General features: G+C 37.2%; 1 protein-coding gene across 1 annotated transcript; it reads right to left on the bottom strand.

The window, feature by feature from the left end:
- Positions 1-12,009: 12,009 nt before the first annotated feature.
- Positions 12,010-13,505, bottom strand: LOC117387314 (60S ribosomal protein L19). The gene is made up of 6 exons (XM_033984807.2): positions 13,427-13,505; positions 12,874-12,980; positions 12,672-12,794; positions 12,459-12,579; positions 12,265-12,375; positions 12,010-12,180 (listed from the first exon to the last, which is right to left on the bottom strand). The coding sequence occupies exons 1-6, from the start codon at positions 13,429-13,431 to the stop codon at positions 12,054-12,056; spliced, it is 594 nt and encodes a 197-aa protein (XP_033840698.1). The 5' UTR covers positions 13,432-13,505; the 3' UTR covers positions 12,010-12,053.
- Positions 13,506-13,571: the final 66 nt, after the last annotated feature.

Genomic DNA, 13,571 nt, shown 5'->3' with positions numbered 1-13,571 from the left:
TGTTGATCAGATGGACAGATGTTTTAAAATACTTTTTACAGGCAATAACAACTCAACAAAAGTGGCTATGGCACAAGAAGAAAATAAAAGAATTCACATCTTTTCTCTTGGATCAGACCAAATTGTACTGGAGCTTGGCAAAGTGCAGGCTCCTCACTAACCCTATTACCACTGTGTCATTTCACACTTAAATTCATAATTTCCCTCCAAACAGAAATGGTCTCCGATTGCAGCCAAAAACATTCATGAGATCTTTCACAGCCATTGCAGAGAAGCGCGCACGTTCCTAATGACCGTAAATAATGAGATTAAGTATTCGTAAGATTAATTGGCAGCAGAATAGCTACTACTGGCAGCCCATAAACTACACTGGTACTGAGTGGTTTATGTGTGCTCTGTGCAGAGATGAGCATTTCTCAAATCATGACCCAGTTCTGTTATCACATCAGATCTAATGTGATTTTTGGGCCTCGGAAGAAATGGGCAGAGAAGGATACAGCTTCCAGTGAAATTCAGACTTTGAAGCTCAAATTTGCATTGTCCTTTATAAATCAATACACGAACCATAAAGGGTCCAACGTGTAACTCTTCTGGTGGGGGGTCCGTCACCTGCTTGTCTCAGAGGTGTTATTGCTTTGCACAGAATGTTCCACAATATGGTATTAAAGTCATGTTGGAACATCTCAAAGACAAGCAGATGGCAGACCTCCAACAGAAAAGTCTGTGATGGAAGTGTACCTTTAAGTCATGGTTGAAATAGCATGCATTTTTGTATTTTTTTGGACAATATTGTTGTCTATTAGTATATATCTTTGTATGTCCCAGGCCTACTATTTATGTTAAACCTGCCTCCGGCCCAGCAGTGTCACACAAATCCCTAAAAAAAATAAATATTCTGTTATTTATTTGTTTTTTGGGGCTTTTTCCATCCTGGTTTATCACATTACACTAGATGCCCTCACTTACTCACGAAATGCTGACTTGTGAGTGACAAGACACAGAGTTTGTGTGTTAGAGTAAATCCCGAATATGCCAATTTAAAGATTTCTCATGTTGAAATATGCATCTAGACAATCTTTTTGTCAGTGATTAGATTAGCTCCTCAAACTCCAGCATCATATCACCGCTGCAGCAGAAGATGGACTATAACAAATCATTAAACGTGTGATTAGTTGCACGTTGCCTCTCTGTCATGTGATGTTTTGTGTGCGTTTTCTCCTCTGCAGCAGCTGGACAGACTCATAGGGGGGTGAGCGATCAGTGTACAGGGTGTTAACACAGCAACTATTCAAACCCATGAAAGAAAAAAAACATGCTGGAAATAGCAGTTGATTACACAGGCGAGGAAGAGGCTGTCACCAGAGAACAGTTGTGTGGGGCTAGAAAACAAAAGGAGCAGCACCTTGAAGAAGAAGTCAGATGCAAATTGTTTATATGGAGAAATCTACTGGGCCTAATCTTGTAAATATGTATAGATTGAAATAGCAGAATGAAGCTATGTCTATATATAATGTTATGTAATACACCAAGCCTCGCTCAAGACCTGGAGATGATCCCTGGCACTGCGTTATAGCACTCCTTGCACCTGACAGGTTGCTCAGTGACATTGAAGGATGGATCAAATGCAGAGGACACATTTCCCTACAAGATCAATAAAGTACACACTAACCTTAACCTTAACTAGCCAGTGTATTCTGTATTCTATGTAGATTTAAATTCAAATATGACTACCAAATAAGAAACAATATTACACACTTACTTGCTTGCTTACTACCGCCACCAGAAAAAGTGTAATTTCAAGTACAACACCATACAGTGACTCAGTTAGAGCGATGAATATTTAGGACGACTTAAAAGGTAAGCACAGTATGTTTCTGTATCATCTGCTTTTCTTTTGCCTCAGTCCTGATTCAGCTCCATAAGCTCCAGTCTTAACTGCAGCGTCACTGAGCTGCTGTGAGGCTGCTGCTGCTGCTGGTTTCTTTTAATTAACAAAAACACTCCTAAATCCACTGGGGTTTATGAATAATGAAACACAAGGTCTGTCACAGCCACTGCTCTGCCTCAGGGTCCCCACAACTAAACCTGTGCACGGGTTTAGAAGAGCTGTCTGATGTTTCTGTTTACATTCCTCAACAGCTCCAGCCAACTTCACCAAGAAAGAAGGTAACAAACAGACTCCTATATCCTGTAGGTATAACATTAGCACTTTCCTGGACAGCCAACATCTTATAAATTGGAATTAGAAGAGACAAAGTAATTTTCAACTCCAAAATGCAAAAGGGTGTGTAATCACTTTCCACAAGACTATACTAATGGTAAATGATAAATGGTCCAGTTTTTTATAGCACTTTTCCATGTTCAAGGCATTTTAAATCAAAGAACTACTCACCCATTCATACGCCGACACTAGGGGCAAGGTGGGTTAAGTGTCTTGCCCAAGAACACAATAACAGCTTTCGTCTGTAGGACCCAGAATCACACCACCAACCTCTGTGTCCATGGGCCATAACGCTTTACCAATGATATTTATGACGAGAACGGGATTTGAACCACCAACCTTAGTATCAGTGGTTCAAATTCCTACCAATTGAGTTACTGTTGCATAATACACGTCTTTTTGACCAGACAAAACTTCTCAAAGTCACTGTTCAATTTTACAATTCTGCATTATTCATTCACTCTCCCGCACTCAGAGGCGAATAAGCCCCTCCGACGACCATTCACTCACAGGCAAGGGTGACGTGTCCTGCCCAGTGGCACAACAACAGCAGCAGGCACTAGTGGGAGCAAGGATGTTTTTGACTCTTGCAACGCTTCATTTTTTTATTTTTTACAGCCATAATGAAACCTGCATGTTATTGATGACCCATTGGCTTCACTGCAGAAAGGTCAAACCACACAATTACTGTTTAGGACAAAGGTACAAGGACACGCCTCTCAACTTAAGTGCTAGAGTTTGTAAGAGCCTCTTGTCTACATGGGACATTTATGTGATCAAAAAGGAGTGTGAGGGTGATTTGATGACTCTAGCTCCTCTGATGATTGAGCTTTAAAGTCGTCCTTAAGAAGAACTTGCAATCAAGGAAAAAACGTATTTGTTAGTTAGGCCACTCCTAGTCTAGACAATGTTACAATGAAGGTTAAGAGGCATGTATCCAGAATGGTAAATTTAGATTTATATAACAATAATAAGTACAGTTGTAAATGAATTCTTTATTTTATTGACTTATTTTAGAGTCAGATGTTTGTAATACTAACAAAAAACGTAAAGAAATCCATTTTTACCTGCGTTGTCTTTTAAGATTCGCGAGGCTGTCAAAATAATTGGTCTATTCTGTTTTGAAAAAGATGCGTGGCTTGCTCTTAATGGAGATTTTTATCATGCACTGCTCAAGCAAACAAAAACTCTGTACTCTGTTATGACAAACAGAGACGAAGAGGCACAAAATACTGTAGAATCAGCAGAATGCACTAAAGAAGGCTTGGTTATAAATCTTCAAAGCGACTCACAAAAAGTACAGTGTGAAAACTGGCATAGATCACTGCTGTATGGTGAGAGATTATCCTGAGCCTGTCAGCCACGTTTTAATGATTGTAATTTCATATGTATGGCGCAGAGCACGTGTTTTTGATGTTTGCATTTGACATACATGTTTGATATTTGCATTTGACCCATCCTTCTCCAGCCTGTCTAAATCTTGAGCTATAGATTTATGACCAGTAGCACCTCATTTGAGTAATAGCCAATAGAAAACCAAGCACCGGATCGCTGTGAATCAAATGTACTAACCTCTCAGCTGTCACGATGCCAATGTCTGACGTCTCTGCTTTGACTACTGCCAACAAACCAACCAGAATCTGCATAAAAGAGTAATCAGTTAATTAAGTTTTAGAAAAGTGCTTATAGTTAATACAATGATAAGATCTAACTTGCTTTTTCTTTGTTATACTTTTGAAGTTAATAGTTCTCATAATTGTAAATGATTGTGCTTTCAAAGACAGTGCAATTATTTTTTTTTTTACGTGCAGGAAATGACTAACAATAAAAACAAACAATCATCATCGTCGTCTTCATTCAAGTGGCGCTTCTTTGACCTTCTCTTCACCTCCTCACTCATCCAAGGCTCATGATTTGACAATTCGCCTTTAGAAACTCAGCTTTTAACTAAATATTGCGTATATAATGTATGAAATATATAAGAAATTGCAGTGTGAAAATGCATCTCTGCAGAAAACTGGACTAATTGACTTTTGATGAATTGGGCGTCGCTGACTCATTTATTTTGAAATGAAGTGTTTAGTGCAGCTCAGTTTGCCGCTGTGTGTGCTGTGGCCGTAATTACATAAATTGATTTTTTGGGGGGTTGGAGTGAAATTGTGAGTGTGTTTTTCAAAATCCAATCTGACAAGAGTAAATGAGCTCAATTACAGAAATATAAAGCAACCACATATTAACTTAAACAGATGAAATAAAACATAGCTAAAAATACATGTAATAAGGCGTAGTATAGTACTTTTCATGTCGTTGCTTGATTTTAGAAGCCAGTGGTGGAAGAAATACTCAAAAAACTTTAAAAAGTAATTAAAGTATCTATTTAAAAATGTACAGAAAGAGTACAAAGTAAAAGTATTTCATGCAGATTCTGAGATGTAATAAAGGTTCCAATGTAGTGATTTTGATAAAGATTTGTGCTGAATTTTGCTCAACAGAAACAATTGAATCAATCTTTTTGTTCTAGCTGTTTATATTTGTTTATTTGTAGTTGTTGTATCTGTTGTTGTTATAGTTTTGGTTGGTCAAATATTTCAAATAAACTTCTCAGTCTTTTCTGCAGCTCTCAAACTGTAATAAAAATACATTTATCTTTCAGTCCAGTTCAAAAATGTAGTGGAGTAAAACCTACAGATATCTCCTCTGAAATGTATTCAAGTAAAAGTAAAAAAATATCCATTTAAGAATTTAATTAAGTAATTCCAGATTCCTTTTTTTTTTTTTTTACTTAATAACAGTACTACTACTTTTACCTCATTACCCTGGGTTACAAAAAAAACAAAACATTTTTGAAAGTTGTCTGTGTTTTTTCAACTGAATTAGGACCATTTAGCACCGCTGAATCCAAAAATGATATCCATTTTTCTCAGTCAGGTCAGGATTTTATGCTAATTTGATTTTGAAAAATCCGATCTTCTGACTAAATTGATTACAATTTTGTGACATTATCAGTTGATTTTCTTTAATATTTCTCATCCAAAAAAAATGTTTTAGGAGATAAAAAATAGTTTTCTAACAGAATGTATTAATTAAATGTTACGTTATGTTAATTGATAAAGGTAAGTACATGTAAATTGGAACGTTACGTTATCATTGTGCAAAATTCAGGACATGAACTTCTGTTTTTATGAACCCCTTGAATGCTCAGCAGCAGGGATGTCTCTCTTCAGAGTCCAACACTAATCAGCCATCATGACTGCATCCCAGCGTCCCTGATACCTGGTCTCCATCTCTTTTATGTCCTGATGGAATCTCTCCACCTGCTCATCACTCAGTGATCCCAGATTCTCAGGAAACCTGAACATTTAGCTCCTTTTGGGAAAAAGGATGTGGAGCATCATCATTAAAACCACACTGGAGGAATCTTTGTCACTGATGTCAGGAACTTCTACAAAGACAGGTACTGGAATTTCATCACAATGAGCTACAGGACGACGTGCTGATTCACGGTCAGGATACTTGAGGCTGCTTCGGTTCTTTCTGTTGATCCCAGTCACATCAATAGCCCAGAAGTAGCTATTGATGTCGGCTCCCTCCAAACCATAGGAATTCCAAACTTCAGACAACTCTTCTTGCCTTTAATCCACTGACGTAGATACTCGGTGCATGACTTGCGTGCCATGTGTGGCGCCCAAGCTTCATCTTGGTCACCAAGTTTAATCCCAAAATAAGCATGGTAAGCACGCTTTATGAAACTTGTGACTTGATTCCTGTTAGGAACATTGGTGTATTCACCGCAGATGTAACAAAATATGTCAGGCTTATTTTTGCAAGATCTTCTAGTCGAAGCCATTTCATTCACTTGTAATATAAAAAAAACAACAACAATTAGTCATAAATTGGCACATGCAAAATCTTCAGAATTTGTTTATAGCGAGAAATATAACAGAATTTTGCATCATATGATGTGAAAATACTCATACATGTAAACAAAATCGTCCAAAAACAAATATGTAGCTTAGAATATGTAGCTCAGATCGTTGGCCTGATTGAGCAAAACCAATGTGATTTTTGGATTCAGCACATCAAAATTATCCTAAATCAGCTAAAAAATCGTAGACAATAAGTTTAGTGTTGACCAGTGAGAATAATAAGTAAATAAAAAGTATAACTAAAATGTAGCTATAGAAATATGCAGAGACTTAATAAAAATGGTATTTTTGTCTTATATTACACATCAGCACATCGGCATAATGTGATACTTCCTTTCTTTAGACAGCTAAAACCTCAGTAAGACCTGTATGATTCAGCCTAATAACACATTCCTAATTATGTTTTACAAAAGTGAAAAGTTACTTTTTTTAACATAACTACTTCATTTCAATTTGTGGGCCTTAATTTTAAAATCTATATCAGCCTCATCAGCGAGACGAATATTGATGGGAATTATCCATATCTGACAATTCCTACATAAGAAGCAAAATTGTATTATTATTTTAGAATATCGTAAATACTGAGGTGATTCAAAACACTTGTTTTACATTGGCATTTAAATGATGTAGAAGTTCTGACATATACCTACTTGAATGTACACAGGGACATGTGACCACTGCTCTATCACCTTTTGTTCAGACACAGTGTACACAGTGTTCATTTATATGTAAGCTCCACTAAGGCCTACTGCAGTGAAGACATATAAATGCACAACAAATGAACACAATATGCATAAGCAACATGGTCATGATGTGAGAAACATGCTCTCTAACTGTATGTATAGTGAGTGTGCAGGTGTGTTGCTTTTGCTTTTGTACCATTGTTGGTGCAACTGTTTCTTTATATAGCCATCTGCAATACAATTATGACAAAGGAGAGAAATCTGTCTTCCTGGTCCTGCTCACGTGTGCACTCCAACCAAAACATCATTTAGACAGAATTCAACAAAAGAGGCTGATAATGTGAAGTGAATATGTCTCTGTCTGTTTAGGTTAAGCCTTTAGTCTGCAGCATAAGGTCTGTCATTGAAAATTCTAAAAGCTTTTATTATAAAGAAGTACAAGTAAAGTGTCATTCAGAAAGATAATAAAGCCTATAATAAAAACATGCAATATGAAACCAGTGAAGTTAGTGAAGGAATCTGAAATTGTAACTTATAGTCTGAACAGATTTTTAACTTTGCAGCATAGTCTTTTTCTTTAGGTTGAAAGCCAGCTATAATAAAAGTCCCTATCTCAAGCCATTAAGACTCACGGTTCAGGAAATAGTGTGCCTCCCGGTAATGAAGAAATACATTAACAGGGCAGTGAAATGGCCAGTTTTCTCCTTCCCGCTGAGCTCCCACACTGTATATCCAAAGATTGGTTTTGTCTTCCACATATATAATCATTACATCCACTTGAATGGCCTATTTTATTATGAGCTAAGTGCTGCATGGGAAACAGTGTGTGAAAATTAATTCAGGGTGTCAGGATAAACAGAGCATTATGCGACATAAGCTGTCAGCTCTGCTCCTCAGGGCTTTTGAAAACTAATTTATGGGCAAAACTGTGAGGGCACTTACTTTGGACCTATGAAAAGTTTGGCTTGTATCTGCAGGATTTTACTTCCAGCTTACTTGCTTAATTAATTTAAGGCTAATAAATCTGCAACATAATAAATCTGCAACATATTACTTTCCTATTAAAGTTGCTATTTTATAACTGCACATATGAATGAATGTGCTTTTAACTGTGACTGTGCAGAGCAACAAAAAACATAATTTGCAGTTGTAAGACATTGCCCTCTAGCGGTACTTTCCTCTATTTTCTCATTTATTCATATGCGATTTAATAAGTCTACCGAGTATTTAAGTCGATTCGTTCATTTTCAGCTTCTTAATTTTATCATTTTATTAGATTTAACTGCACATGCTACTCAATAATGTAAATAAATTAGCAGACCACATTTCACAATAAAAGCCAGGGTCTTCTCTTCCTGAGTCCTGCATATTTTCTTACTTGGCCAATAACATACATAAAAATTATATAAAGATACACGGTATGATTGTTCAGTTTTTCTTATTTATTTCTTATTTTTTTAATGTTTATTATATTTTATTTTTAGATTTGACAACGCTTTTCGAGACTCTTCCGTTGTAGGTATCCTAGCAACGCGCACACACGGTCACACATCAGGTTAGCATCGGTATTTGAACAGCAAGTTTGGACAAGCGGAGATAATCTAAGGTCTGTAAGGGAAGTGAGCGTGTCAATGTTGTATTTTTACTTGGTAATTTATGCAGGTTGTTAATGTTAAAATATTTATTTGTGCATTACTGTTAAATAACTGAGTGAGGAGGATAAGCAAGCCTAGCCTAAAGGTGTGATCTGTAGCCAAGTTTTCAGGTGGAGGGGTCCACCACGTGCCTGCCTCATAAAATCATTTCATTCATTTCTTTGTTTGGAATATTCAACAATATGTTATTAACTTATCTATTTTGCATTTATTGAACAAAGGGAGTTTAATGGCCAAAAATTAGCCTAGATTTGGTGGAGTCTGATACTTGTCTCCATGGAGATTGCTTAGTTTTATGTTTATTTTTTATTTATTTATTTATTTTAATATTCCAGGCAAAACAACATCTTCATGGAGAATAAACAGTTTTGAATCCTCCACTTACAAACTTACAAGCTACATGGGGAAGTGCCCATTTAACCTAAGTTACAATTGAAAACAGTTTCAAAACTTTACTTAAGGTTTTGTCCACATAACTTAGAGACATCACTACCTCTTGTGGGGTGGTACTTAGGTGAATTAGATAGTAGTGGTAATATAATATTTTTTTGTAGATTTTAACCATGTTTTTTTTTTCTTTTGCTATAGCCACCTCCTATCATGTCTAGGGATGTGATAACACAACCTATGAAGCCAAATCTATTGCCTTCAGGCTCTCAAAACTCCAACTTGAGGAAGACTTCAATAATTTTCAACCAGAAGCCCAAAGAAATTGTGCACTTAAAACAAGAACAACAGCTTTTAAGCATATTGGAAAAGGGCTTAAATCAAGTGGAAGTGGCATTGACTTTTCAGCCGGACCGCGTGGCTGACATCAAGGACATTTCACTGTGTAGAGCACTTCAAACGCATCAGTTACTATGTGACAGATTAGAGAGAGCAGAGGAGCAAGGTCGTAAGGTAGTAAAAGGAGGTAGTGATGCACAGTTTAAAAGTGAATTTAAGAAGTCCTACAAAAAACTGTTAAGGTGCTTTCGAGATGCTCCTGTTGATTTTGCCCAGATAAAACAAGGATTAGATGGAGAAATGGGGAAAGCGGAGCAGGTGTTATATGAAAATCTCAAAACAATTATTCATTGTACACTTGAAGAAGAGAAACAAGAAGAAGCCCTTTTGAAGATCAAACCTTTCCAAGATCCTAAAAGTGAGGCAGCACTTGACGAGAGAATAGCAAGTGTCACCAAACAGATAAGCAGAATTGATGAAAAGGTAAAAGCTTTTTAACTGTACTTAAATAGGTTTCGTAATGTACTACTATTGACTAACTGCAATTACATCTTTGCTTTTCAGATAGAAGACTGCAAAGCCAGTATGGATAAGTTGAAAATACCACAAATGTCTGAGACCCCTCTCACAGATCAACAATACCAGTCTTACTTGAACACACCAGAGCAGCTAAGCCTTCAACAAGAACTGGAACAACTCGATGCCCAGCTCAATAAGCTGTTTTTGGAGGACAGAGAGGAAGAGAGAGACATTCAGGAGGTAATTTAAAAGTCCACTGTGTAACTTTTCTAAAGGGGGTTTGCCACCATGAAGATTTTATTACTTTACTGAGAATGTTCCACTGTATGGTGTTAAATATAGCTTTGAATCAATTAAAGGTGTTTTTATCTCTAAAGAAATACCACGAAAAAACATATTCACCAGAGCAAGTTAACCTCTCTGTGGAGTTAACTAGTAACTTGGCCTGGTGACATCAACTGCTTGTCTCCATAGTTCTTGATAATACCACTGTGGAACATTTGAGGCAAAGCAATAACATGTCCATGAAGACAAGCAGGTGGTAGACCCTGCATCCAAAAGTTACATAATACCCCTTACTGTTTTATCACACTTTTATTCCTCAGGGAACTGATATGATAGAAGGAGAAATTGAATATATCATTGAGGAATTTGATGAGAAAATGGAAGAGATGCAGGTAAATTAAAAATCCATAGCCAGGTGGGACACTCAAACTATATTCCAAGTTTTAAAACATGGGGTTATCCAAATTGCCAAACATTTTAAAATTATGAACTGGGATGTTATGAAATCTACTCTTATGACATTTCAGGCTGATCTGGAGGCGAAAGAGGCCGAGCTGCATAAGATTGAGGAGGAGCAGAGGAGTCTGGAGAAACTGCTCACTGCATTGGAGGGAGAGTACAATGAGATAGTGGCCAAACGGCTGCTGGCAGAGGAGAATATGATAGAGGAGCGGAGGATACTACAGCTCAAAACTAAAGCTGCCATCATGATCCAGGCCTGGTGGAGAGGGTACTGTATCCGCAAAGCCATGAAAAACAAGGCCAAGAAGAAGGGTAAAAAGGGAAAAGGCAAGAAAAAATTGATGTGAAGGTTAACATGTTATTAATATAACCATTTTTTTGTTATTGTAATGGAAATGTTTTCTCAAAAATTTGCTAGAGATATTTCCTCTGTTGAATGCATATTAAAGTTTTAAGTGTTGAGGTTTCAAATGTTGGGAGAACTGGTGGTCTCGATGAATAGTTCCAATATAAAGGGAGTACAGTACATCAAAGTAAGAATATTCATCATTCAAAACTTTTACTACAAATCTTTTTCTGAGTCACTGTGAGGAATCTATATTATTAACCCCTTAGCATTCCGGGTCATTTTGGTGAAATTGCCTTTGTTCTGACCTCTCCAAATTAAAATAATCACCATTATTGAACCCTCAGTAGTAAATGCACAAGTTTGGGGTCTTTGTAAAGGTAACACCCTATAGTTTTACCCACAGGTGTCAGAATCACTGTAAGTTTGTCTGCTGAGCATTTATACACTTGGGAACACACATAAAAAAATGTTTTCTCATCCTCACCAAAAAACATTTGTGAAAATGAAGGTGTAGAAAGCTGCAGTAGGGAGCTGGGGACAAAAATACACCATACCTCAACTGACAAGATTGTTGACCATTTACATTTCAAATTTGAAGTCAATACCTACAAAAATGAGTTTTACAATCATTTTATCATGAGTAAGTCCAGGCCTCTCCAAACATATCCGAATGAAGACATTTGGAGAACGTTTGGAAAAAATGCAATAACTTTTGAATGTTTCAACCCACAGACATCAACGAGGGCTTTACTGAAAACTCACACTGAGAGAAATCTGTATCTGCACACCCAGCTGCTCTATTACTGTACATTTATAGATCATATCAAAACACAATATAAAATGTATATTTGTATATAAAATACAGTCAAAACAAGTGCTATGGGTCAAAATAAATATTTACAAACCACACACTGCAAACAATCAACACACACACACTTCAAAATGTAAACAAACACACACTGGAAACTGAGAACACACTGTACATGATTGTACAGCGAGACAGTCATTCTGCAACAGTAACAATATAATATAAAGGGAGTACAGTACATCAAAGTAAGAATATTCATCATTCAAAAATTTTACTACAAATCTTTTTCTGAGTCACTGTGAGGAATCTATATTATTAAGTTAAAGTCAGTCTATGAAGGAGAGAAATGACGAACCAAACAATATTTTTTACTTAATTTATTTAACAAAAGGAGTATCACAAGAATATACACCATGTAATTACTTCTTTGTGGTTTCCTCCTCCTTTGACAAGTTCTTGATCATTTCTTCTTTCTTGGCCTGAAGACGTTCTTCTCTGCGTTTGCGAGCTTCTTTCGTCTTAGTACGACGAGCCTCTGCCTGGTCACTGTAATGAGGTCAAAATAATAATTTAAACATTGGGCATAATGTGCTAAAGGCCTAGATAATGCAAATAGAAAAAAAAACTCACGCAAGGAGCTTCTTGCGAGCCTTGTCAGCCTTCAGCTTGTGAATGTGCTCCATCAAAATGCGTTTGTTTTTGAAGACATTACCTTTGGCTTTCAGGTACAGACTGTGGTACCTAGAAGTACACACATTAATTGTGGATTGAAGAGTCTGCTGTTTAAGGAATGTTTTTGATTAAAGTAAATTTTTTATTCCTACATGTGCCTGTCAATTTTCTTTGACTCCCTGTAGCGACGGAGAAGACGGCGAAGGATCCTCATGCGGCGCATCCAGGAGAGCTTCTCAGGCATACGGGCATTAGCAGTACCCTTCCTCTTACCTGCAGAGAACGTAATTTATGAAACTTGCATGACAAACAGGAGATCTAATCACGTTATCCATAACGTTTTGAAAGAAAAACATGACACCCACCATAACCTGTGTGACGGCCCTTGCGACGAGCCAGGGTGTTCTTGCGGCAGCGTGCGCGTGAATGAACTGTCACTGGTTTTCTGATGATAAGACCATCTTTCACCAGTTTACGGATCTGCTGGCCTGAACACAAACAAAATGGGAAATTCAGCCATTCAGAAATGCCATCAAAGATACATTTCTTACAATTATAATCACTCACGGGAGTTTGCATTGGCAATCTCATTAGTTTCATTTGGATCCAACCAGACTTTCTTCTTGCCACAGCGAAGGACGCTGGACGCCAAGCGTTTCTGGAGCCTGAGCATGCTGGGAACACAAGAAAAATGACAGGTGAGCCCATGGTCTGAGGAGGTATCATTTCAGATGTTTATTAGAAGACAAGGGAAAATGCGTGCATACAAACACCATTAGTAACACCTTAACAATATGACATGATACAAGTATTGGCTGAATGGATTGGGAGGTTAGATCACCAACAAACGTTTTTGGTAATCAAAGGCTGGCGTACTTTCACGTGTGCAATGAAACAACGCCAATATATTGGATTGCACTGAGGCCGAACTGCGGTGTTATGCTCTGACATGTCTCACATTAGCTTACCCGCTAATCTACGACAGTGTAGACGACTAATCTTACTGAAATGTGTGAAATTCTGACCATTTTAGTTCTGTTTTTCGCCTGCGAAACACAACAGCAGTGAAGTGTCGTATTAAAGAAAAAACAGCACTGTAAATGTTAGACATTTAGCTCACCTCATGGCTGCAGCTAGTAGCTTGACGAAGAGAGACGAAATAGAAAGAAAGAGGCGCTACCATTACAGTTAGTTTGTGGTAGGTGAACGCACACCAATTAGTGTTATTTTAACTTATTTTAGCTGTAATTTAATGCTTAATTGGA

Source organism: Periophthalmus magnuspinnatus, chromosome 19, assembly GCF_009829125.3.
Source record: "Periophthalmus magnuspinnatus isolate fPerMag1 chromosome 19, fPerMag1.2.pri, whole genome shotgun sequence".
NCBI lineage: Eukaryota > Metazoa > Chordata > Actinopteri > Gobiiformes > Gobiidae > Periophthalmus > Periophthalmus magnuspinnatus.
This window is presented reverse-complemented; position numbering and strand designations above follow the sequence as displayed.

Excerpts from the sequence above, each read along its gene's own strand:
- LOC117387314 (XM_033984807.2), bottom strand. Across the intron at positions 12,795-12,873 it reads GATTGCCAATGCAAACTCCC|GCCAGCAGATCCGTAAACTG; the intron begins GTGAGTGATTAT and ends GTTTGTGTTCAG. Across the intron at positions 12,376-12,458 it reads AAGAAAATTGACAGGCACAT|GTACCACAGTCTGTACCTGA; the intron begins GTAGGAATAAAA and ends GTGTACTTCTAG.